This window comes from Lolium rigidum, chromosome 1, assembly GCF_022539505.1.
Source record: "Lolium rigidum isolate FL_2022 chromosome 1, APGP_CSIRO_Lrig_0.1, whole genome shotgun sequence".
In the NCBI taxonomy this organism is placed as follows: domain Eukaryota; kingdom Viridiplantae; phylum Streptophyta; class Magnoliopsida; order Poales; family Poaceae; genus Lolium; species Lolium rigidum.
The window spans coordinates 92,813,582-92,824,482 of NC_061508.1; the positions used below are offsets into that span (position 1 = coordinate 92,813,582).

The 10,901-nt window shown below is 44.2% G+C and overlaps 1 protein-coding gene across 1 annotated transcript; it reads right to left on the bottom strand.

The window, feature by feature from the left end:
* Positions 1–269: 269 nt before the first annotated feature.
* On the bottom strand, positions 270–1,022 carry LOC124677816. The gene has a single exon (XM_047213773.1). It carries the CDS (start codon positions 1,020–1,022, stop codon positions 270–272), a length of 753 nt encoding a protein of 250 aa, XP_047069729.1.
* Positions 1,023–10,901: the final 9,879 nt, after the last annotated feature.

Below are 10,901 nucleotides of genomic sequence, written 5' to 3' on the forward strand. Positions count from 1 at the left end.
TTGTCAAACTGTCATGAAGTTTTGGTACAATGAATAACCCTTATTAGTTACTGAAAACGAAGCGTTGAACGCCATCTTCTAGCTTTCACTGACTCACAAGCAGGACCTCTGTAGAGCGCTCAAATTCTGTTGAAATTTCACGAGAATCGGTTCATTGACTACGGTCAAATGAAACTACAAGCGTTCCAAACGAGGAAAGTTTTTTACTTCTTTCTTGCTGCACGGCGATCTCCACTCTGTCACTGCCCTCCACAATTTCAGTTTTCAGATCAAACTTGCATGCCGTCGTCACTGTCAACATCACTCATCTCCACTCTGTCACTGACCTCGCCGCCTTTTCCTCTCTGGATGTACACCGTGTCGAGGTTGTAGAGTATCGGGATCATGACCATGGAGCACAGGCACGCCAGCACGGGCCCGAAGATCCAGAGCAGGAGCGGGACGCCGCCGTAGAAGAGCCGGTTCCCGACGAAGTTGAGCAGGAACCCTCTGTCCAGGACCTCCACGATGTACTCCTTGTTCACCGGCAGGTGGCGGCCGCCGTCGGGGAGGGCGAAGAACTGGGAGAAGGCGTTGACGAGGAACGTGGCCTGGTTGAGGGAGCAGATGGCGAGGGAGTGGCAGAGGAAGGAGAGGAGGAACGTGGTGAGGAGGGCCACGTACTTGAGCGCCATCATGTACTCGCCGTGCGCGCCGAAGACGGCGTCGCTGATGGGCTTCTTGACGGCGTAGGTGCTGCTCAGCACGGCGGCCACGCCGGTGCAGAAGAGGATGGAGGTGGTGGCCACCAGCGTGGAGCCCATGATCACGTTCCGCATCGACTGGACCACCAGCGTCGACTTCTTCTCGTTGTCCTTCATCATGGACAGCACCCAGATGCGGCGCGCGGCCGCGCCGATGCCGATGGTCGAGTGGAGCGGGTAGCGGCGCACGGAGCGCCACAGCCACAGGTGGTAGACGATCGGGAAGAGGAGCCCCACTGGGATCAGCACCAGGTCCAAGTAGCTTTCCCTCCACGCCATGATCGTTCGATCTCACTAGGCTCTAGCTTACTCTCACTCTTGCAGCGCGTGAGTGTTTTTCTATGTGGGAGTGCACCCTGAGGCGTTTGCAATTGTCTGTTCTTGGTGGAGATCATGCACGTTTGTATATATAGGGAGACCGGCCGGAGACGAAGACCACCAAATTAAGCATAGGTGTGAAGCCCATTGCGACTTTGCGAGCATTGGTGTGATATGTGGTGGAAACCGATTCAAGGGCCACCACCATGAACCAGCGACCTAAAAAGTTATCGAAATACCAGACATGACCAACCTCGCTCGCTGCCCTGCATGACGACGAAGCAGCACACTGCTGTTCATCTTTCTTTTCCTGTTTTGTTTGTTTACATTTTGCTTTTTGAGTGGGAAAAGTTGATATGGAGTAGTATATTCCGAGAGATGCTAATTAGTGGCTCATGTGCTAATTTTAAACGAAGCCTAGTCATGGTGTGGTATCCAGCTGCTAATGAAATAATACAAGTGTGTGACTCAGTTGAACGAGAATTTGGTGATGTCATCAAATCACGGTCGGAACTTATTACTACTGTAGCATAAATCATGAAGCAAATTTAATGGTATGAGACATATTTTTTATTTGCAATCCTACTTGCAATTGAATTTTTTTTTCAGTTGTAACCTAACCGCAACTCATAGTGCACGAATCGTAAGTCAATTTCAAAATAATAAACCATATCGATGGTGCTCTCTCTTTCCCTCTTTTTTCCCTTTCTCACTCTCCCTCTCTCTCCCCCTCTCCGTCTCCGTCTCCCTCTCCCTCCCTCCTTCCTTGTTTGCACGATTAATCGCTGGTTCCATATTTGTTTGGCAAGAATACATGCAAAAGTATATATCAGTTGTTCTACTGGACAATGTGCCCTATTTTGTGTGTTATGGTCTTGTAGTAGTATATTGCATTTTTAATAAATTAAATCTAATATATGGAGCATGCATAGGTCTCCTTGTGGGACAAGATGCATGCAACAAAAGCATAATGAGGAGGGAAGGAAGTGTTTAGCTTCCAAATCGTCTTGTATGCTTTATCTCGACGAGATTTTTGAAACTTGACGATGATTCTTTTTTGAATTCAAAGCTACCATTCAATTATGCAGCGTTTGGTTGCAATGAATTGGGCTCTGAATTGAATTGGCAATGGAAAACCAAATCAACCAATTCAATGGAATACCACAAAGACTGTTTGAATGCGCGTGGTATTCCGTTACAGAATTAGGTTTCAATGGAATACCAAATCCTGTTTGGATGTCACATGTGTAGAAATGAGAGCATTTTTGACTTTGAACAATATAACATCTGTAATATAAATGAAAATAGCACAAATAGCACAAAGTGCACAATTATGCTTACAAATAGTAGAAAATGGATACATTACGTCTCAGAAATAGCACAAAGTGGATACAGTATGTCTCAGAAATAGCATTAACATTATGAACAACAAGTATGCATAGCCCAAGTTCATATCTCATATTTTGCATAGCCCAAGTTCATATCTCATATTTTGCATAGCCCAAGTTCATATCTCATATTTTGCATGAATTTCGAACCTTGGTCGCAACACAAATTGATCTCAGTACTTGTTCACCTCAAATTTGCAAAAATTGAAAAAAAATTATGGTCAGTACACATGAGTTGGAGGCTGTCCGTCGGTATAGGAGCTCGTCCGCCGGCCGTCCGCCGCTCGTCCGTCGGCCATCGCTCGCCGGCCGTCCGCCGCTCGTTTACCACCTGCGGCCCGACGGGATGAACCTAGGATTCGGGTCGTGCGGGGAGGAGGAGGGCGGATGTCGTTGCCTAATCGACGGTACCTCGGAGGAGGGATCCTCACGAGGGGGAGAAGAAGTAGGGGCCATAGGGCGGAGTGCACACGGGACGGTGGTACGCGAGTTACCCAGCTTCGGAACACCTGCACGATGACAGGGCCTACTGCTGCTTGTCTGGTATTATCTGGGCGCTTTCGCGTTGTTACAATGAGTTGTGGTTGTGCCTCTAGGGCTCCCGGGATCCGGCTTATAAAGGCGCACGGATCTAGGGTTTACATGAAGAGTCCTAGCCGGATTACAGACAGCCTAACTACGGTACAATATCTTGCCGTGCACGTCACGGATCCGCCTGCCATATACGTCGTACTGGATCCGGATTCCTCATGGGCCTCCATGGATTCGGGTTACTCCTATGTCGGTACGGATCCGGCCTGCTGATCCTGGGCTGGACTTCTTCCTTCATGATCAACAGCAACTGGGCCGCCCGATGGGCCACATGCCTCATCACCGTCAGTGGGCCACCCGGGCTTGCCGGATCTAGGCACTGTCGATGGTACACCTATGAAGTATATCCACAACAGCGGAGGAGGGCGGCCGGAGTGGGGCTGGAGGGGAGGAGGAGGGCGGAGGAGGGCCGCCGGAGTGGGGCCGAAGGGGAGGAGGAGGGCGGAGGTGGGCGGCGGTACCTGCAGGCGACGACGGACGGACTTTCGGGAGAGGAGAGCGAGCGACGGCTCGATTCCGAGCGAATACGGAGGTCCAGACCTCCGAATTGGGCTACGGGTTAAGTTGCCCCGCGTGGGCCTCTCCTTAGAATTGGACAACAATTTCATAATCCAATACATAGCACATCCAAACAGCAGAATTGGGCCCTCAATTTTAGATTTTCCAATTCAGACCCCAATTCATTGCAACCAAACACAACATTATTGATTGTAAAGTTTCTACCCGATTGTTTCAAAAGATAGTTGTACGATGTGATAACTTGTTGAAAATATGTCGGCAACAAATGTGATATTGACCATAACGACATAATCCAATTTTGTTGTTGTTGAAATATACCTATGTGGCTTCCCCAGTACGAAGTTAATGGTGAAAACTGATTGTAAATCAAACATATTATTTAATGTACAAACATCTAGTGTCTCTCAAGTAATATTTTGGTGCACACATCAAAAGAATTCTTCATGAGTGCACACATCTTTCTTTTATATTGAATGCAACATGTATCCGGTGATAGTGATGTTTCTACCTATCCTGGGTTGTTCCGTAATTGTTTGGCAATTGGTCGGAATAGGTGCAAAGTAAAGATCATTTGTTCTAGTGCACACTGCGCCCTATCTAATGTTGATAGGATAAAGGTATCCGATCTTGCGATGAGATGAAGATAATTCGATTTGTTGGTAGAATTCGTGTTTGACAATTCGATTACACGTGCAATGCTCGTGCGCTAACGCAATCGGTAGAAAAATCTCTGTGAGTTACTGATCTTGCGGGAGCACTATCAGCCTGACCAGCGAGGAACTTAATTCCTATCTAAAATCGAGAACAAGTAAGAATTAGTATTGCAATCAGGATAATGCAGTTGAAGATGAAAACTTTATTGAATAAGGGATTCTGAATAGTCAGTCTTGTTCTGTGCGTTGGCCTCAAAAGAAGTACACAAAGTTACAATAATTGACCAACTTTTAATCTAATCAAAATCCAAGTCTAAACGTGATGGCTAGGGATGTATTTGAGGAGGAAAAGGAGAGGGTTTCGGGCAGCCCTAGGTATGGTGGCCGAACCGACCTATCGGTGGCCTTTTATCCTTCAATATGAACTCTAAAAAGCAGCTGACTTGATTCCTACAAATTTTACATGGGCCTGGCCAAAAACTAAGGTGACGCAGCACCATATCACACTTAGGACGAAAATCGTGAGATATAATCTTGAATATTTCGTCCAAGTCTTCATTCACCATTATGGAGGCTTCAAAGTTCTGAAATCTTCACTCGTAGCGTCCTCTTCGATCCTCACATGCTTGCTGCTATCTTCATGCTCGATCATGCTCCAATGCTTGTCCCTCTCGTCCATGCTAGGTCCATCATTCCTAAGAGTAACAAACACATCTCATTTAGGAAATATCATATTCTCATGTATGTGAAGGATAGATCCTTGTATTTGTGTAGCTGTAGGTACAGTGAGTGTATCAATAGATGGGAAGTCCTCATCAAATGTGTTGTGGCCTTGTAGTAATATATATTTTTTTAATAAAAAACTCTAACATAGGGGGCATGCATAGGTCTCCTTGTGGGAGAACATGCATGCATGGAAAACAAAACGAGGAGGGAGGGAGGAAGGGATGACTTAACTTCCAACCCATGAAGTTTGCTTTGTCCCAACGAGATTTTTCAAATTAGACCCATGTTTGTATGTTTCGATGAACATTTTTCATATTCAAAGCTACCAACCAATTAATGATTGGGCATAAGCATAGGTCTCATTGTGGGACGACATGAATGGAGGAAAATCATAATGAGGAAGAGAGGAAGAGAGAGGCATTTAGCCTTCATAATGCGACAACTGCTTTGTCTCAATGAGATTTTGGAAACTAGACCCATGTTTATATGTTTCATTGAACATTTTGTTGTCTTTAAAGCTATCAGATCAATGATTATAAAGTTTCTACCCTATTAGTTAATTACTATGTGGTAACTTGTTGAAAAAAAAAATTGGCAACTAATGTGTTATTTACCATAACAAGACTACCCAATTTTGATATCGTTGAAACATACCCATATGAAATAAAAATATACCATTCGTCAGTACAAAGTTAATGGTGAAAACAGATTGTGAACTAGGCATATTGTTTGAAGTACAAATGTTTTTATTTCTGAAATAATTTCTTGGTGTACACATAGCATTTTTCCTTCATGAGTACGCCTATCTTTCGTATATATTGAATGCAATATGCATCCGGTTATAGTGATGTATGTTGCTACATTTAAATGAACATGACACCGTTGCACAGTGGAGCTATTGCCATATGATACCCATGATATATTTCCATCATCAACTGAAGGCTAATTACCAAGTAAGGCTTAGTTTCGTACTTTGTTTCTACCATAGAAATTTAAGCGCATGGAATTATTTTTTGTAATTTAACAAGGTGAGGGGCGGATGAGGAAATTTTGACCTAATATTGGTGGTAGTTTAGTCTCCAGATTGATCGTGCAAGTACCTAGGTTGTCTACCTTTTTGTTGTATCATGTTGTATTAAAACTTATACTTTGAGTGGTTATGTATCAATGTATGTGTTCGTATCTACAGAGAGGCCGCAAGTGTGCACTCCTTCGGTTGTATCGGCTTGCAACGCTAAGACTTGGGAATATCTCTTTTTGCTTGGATTCTAATTCCTAAACAATAAAATAAAATATGAACTAGGACATTCTCTAGTTTGAGAATAACTTAAATCAATTGTTTTGCTTGTTCATGCATAATTAGTTTGTAAGAATCAAATAGTGGTTTTCCTACCACATTGCTTGTACTCCACGGCATGTTTTACTGCATGATTTTTTTTCCATTATAACCAACAAACATTTACTTAAGACAACCATAGCCTAAGTGAGAACAAGTTCACGGCGTTACATGAACATCTATCAACACGTGGGCGATCCTCAACTAACCTAAAATAACCGACAATTCACCTACATGCATGGCCTAATTCAAAATATTTTACTAAAAATGACCCTAATTTTTTGGGCCGTACTACCGTGGAAAAACTAAACTTATATCACTATTACACACTTGGTCTACATCTTCTTGGACCGTAGATTTAGTTATAGGTCACCATCAAGCAAAGGCTGGGGAGAAGAATAGCTTATCTAGCCAACGTCACCCAAACAAAAAGTAAGAACGTAAGCTATATTTAAACATTTACAACTAAGATTGCATTAGGCTAATTACATTGCATTGTCACTTTATCAGTGTGAACCTGGTCAGCTCAGCCCCCACATACATATGAAGTCATAAAGTCGGAATAACACACGCATTTCTCAAGGGAATGACAAAGTCATTAGTATTTTTATATGATTGTACACACTAGGGTTCAAATACTTATACGCACATTTTCACACACGTCTATTTCTTACACCACGTGAATATCATGAATATAGCGATGTTCGCTGATTTATTCTCTGTTTCCTTCAATTCTAGTAGCAATCAGCGCGTGCATGTGCTGGTGTGCCTCTGTCTTTCTTACAATTAGGTGATGAATTGATGATAAGTCTAGTAGGCAACCATTTGACTATCTAGTCAAGTGCTCTAGGAAAGATAAACGCTGGATAAGCCAATCTCAGCTAGGCAGCTAGTGTACACTGTGCAGAGAGCAAGCATATGCCGCACTACGATCTGAATTCGGCTCTCCGGGTCGCTCTGCCCCATCATTCTCCCTTCTCCTGATATAGGTTCCAATCAAATAAATAAATAAATAATCAGCCTGCTACCCATAAAGCAACTCCACCTGAAACAGAAAAGGCGGCTCGCCGGCCCTTCCGCCTCTGGTCCATGCGGCCAAGTCGGGCCGCACCTGAGTGCCTACCGCCTGCCCCTTTCTCATCTCCTCCATGTCATCGGTCCCTCCTGCCGCCATCAGGGGAGTCGTCGGGCAAAATCCGTGCGGGGAGGCGGCGGATCTCCTCGATCGCTGACTCGGTGGGATGTCCGTTACTTTCTTCTCTGGCGCCTGGTGTTGCAGGGTGGCGGAGGCCACGGTGGCGAAAGACTGATGTTGTGAGGGCCGGATCTAGGCCCATATGGGCTAGGGCCGTCTTTTGCAACTTTACACAACTTCTACTGCTGCCCCGAACAACATGCAAGGGCGCTACTGACTACAACTGCAACACTGAACGCTCCGCGCTCCAGGGGAGTTTCCTAGTGTGAAGTCGTGGTAGCATCGATGACAGGCTTTCTCTGTTCCAACTTCCGAGGGTGGGTTCGCAGAAGACGGCGGCAACGATTTCTACAGTGTGGACATGCGGTGTGGATTGAGGGTCTATTAAATCGGTGCGTCGTTTGTAAATCATACGCTATTTTGTAAGATTTCTGTAAATAATCTAATAAAAATATTTTATGCATCATTTTGATGCAGAGTTGGGGTATTACAACCTTCACTTAAAAAAAGTAAAGCAATCCATGCAATGCTTTCCAAAATGAAAGACGTGTTAATTAGTAAGCTAAAAAACACTTTATACTTTAGAAACCGAGGTGTAAATGTGAGGTTTGTTCCTACTACCTTTTGCCATTTTCAGTCGTTGCGAGGACAAACTACACGAGGGACCTCTCCAAGTCTTGAGACAACCTCTCTATGAGGACAATGTTAGTTGCACTTATTATTTACCCCCTCCATACCGATTTGTTAGGGTACACATATTTCGAGAAAAAGTTGAACATTAATTTTATCTCATATTTTATTAATAAGATTAATGGTTTTTTCTCAAAATATGTAGTAACATAGTAAACCAGTATTTAGGAAATACATGCTACTGATGACACCTTAAACTAGATCAAAAAATATTGCCCTTTTATATTAATATAGGAGAAGCAAACATGAACATCCTAGATTCCTAGGCTAAAAGGGAACAAAAAGGAAACGAGCTAGTTAGTAATTTCTCCTAGATGCTTACTTGCTTAGCGATTGCCATAATCCAATTCTTGCTCTCGTTATGAATTCTCTCCGTGAGGGCTGAAGCCATTGAGAACCGATTGTTGAAAACCCTAGCGTTCCTCTTTTTCCAAGATCTCCCAAGTGATCAGCGTGATGAACTGATAACGGATTTTAGACCTTGCGGCCAGGAGGTCCGTGCATGTGAAACGGCCTGCAAGTAATGAAGAACTGTACGTGGGTCGGTTGGCCCCTAAGCTCTGGACGAGAGAGGGACAGTTCAAACATGGCGCCGCGTCCTGCCAGATTATTTTGAAGTAGCGACACTCGAAAAGGAAACTAGATCATTGAAGAAAGAAGGTCACGGCATCACACCAGATTTCAGTGCCGAAATACCGAGAATCTGCCACTGGGATTGTTTTGCAGTTCATTAGTTTCTCGGACGATGGTAGATGCCAGGAGCCCAAGACAGACAGCCGCTGGAGAGCCAGTCATCACGCATGATTGGCCGAGAAAGTTGCGAGAAGATGCTTTTGTTTTTCGAGAATGAAGGTGCCAGAAGATTGTGCCGCGATTCTGCGAGCATGCACGCGCGGCCGGTGATGCGTCTGAGCGCGTAAAACCCCGCACGGCCACGTTGAACGAGCACGGCCGGTGCCAGTGGCGGCGTGAAGACCACACGTCCAAATTATTCTGCTAGCATGTTAAAGAACAGCTGCAAAATTAAGTTTCATATATTAAGCTATAAAATTTGGAACTTTATAGACAATCTGAAATATTTGTGATTTTCAGAGCTCACAAATGGTTATTTTGAAGTTTTAATCTTCTCACATTCATACCTGATCTATTGTCTATGTGCGTGATTTTTGTGCCCGTATTTTGAAGCTTCAAAACATGTTTATTTTGGACCATAAAAAGTACTCCCTCCGTTTCTTGATATAAGGTGTATAGTTTTTTCGGAAAAAAAAACTCCAAAATATAAGGTGTATTGCATAGAACCACTCAGTTGGACTTTTTTTACGGATTCGATTGCATTTTCTTAGCTCTTATGCAAACTCCTCTATTTTCTCAAAACAATAATTCAGGGGTAATCTTGCCCAAAACTCATATAACTTGCTCTCAATGTGCGTTTCTTAATTTCCGTACCAACACCCTATATTTAGTAACGGAGGGAGTTTTTTTTTCCGGTTGTGTCTCCAATGTTTCTATTGGTTGGCGAATGGAGTTCACTACAACTGGGCATGCCTAGCCCGGCCCAGACAGCTCCGCCTAAAAATCTCGGGCCAGGCCGGGTTAGGCTTGCGCTTCGGGCCGGGCTAGGCTCAGGCTACATTTTGCGCAATTAAGGGAAGGATCGAGCCAGGCCAGCCGGGCTCGGCCGGCCTTTTACTCGTTCGGGCTGGGTTTGGGCTCAATTTCGAGCCCCGACAGTCGGGTTGGGCCAGGCTCGAGCCTGAGTTTTTACTGTTGGGCTTTTCTAGGCCTGGTCTGAAGCTCGACCCGGCCCAAGATATGCCCAGGTGTAAATTCAATAGGGGTAAGTGCTAATGACTCCGATTAAGGTACCTGACACATCTAGAGGGGGAGGGAGATGGACAGAGGGGGAGAGACACACATAGAGATGGACAGAGGGAACGAGAGAGGGAGAGAGGATGGAAAAGGGGAGAGATTGGTAGGTGGAAGGTTGTGTAGCAAACTTTGTGTATGCATGAAAATTATTGTGCGAGAAGCCATTCTTTTATGTATTACGTCAAGCACATTTTTTTTTAAAAAAGCTTGCTGTATCACGAAAAAAAGTGCACCATGAGAACTAGGAAAAGCTCACCAAGTAAAGTGCAAATAAATTTACCGATAAAACCTTTAAATTAGGGATGTATATAATAATAATAATATTCTTATTCATTAATTTATTCGCTAGTTCATAGTTCGCCTTCACCGGCACATATCGCTCTTGATTACACTCTTCTAGCCAATCGCAATCCAGTTTCATGGACGTGCAGATGACTAGACGAGGAGATTGCGGCCGGAGGTCTTATACAGTGGGCTTTGCAGTCGTCCATCGTCTTAAAGCAATTATGCTCAGGGTAACACAGAAAGCAAGAGGGGATAGTGTCACTCTGGTAGCAGGTATCGTCGTCGATGTCCTGATCCACACTTATGCCTCTACCTGCATGATTGTTAAGACAGAAAAAACAGTTGACAGCAGTACTACAGATTAATATGTTCACTATGGTCCAAAGTTCAAGACTACCGAGGTACATATACTCAAGCAGTGAATCAAACGAAAACGCAAAAGGAAGTGTTCCTTTCGTGCCAACTTACATTGTGCGTGAATAGAAAAGCATATGAGAAGGAGCAACAGTGACGAGTGGATGCGCATGGCAAACTTTTCCATGTAGATTATCACGGTTGCACACCTTGTTGGCAGGTTTGGTTTTGGTC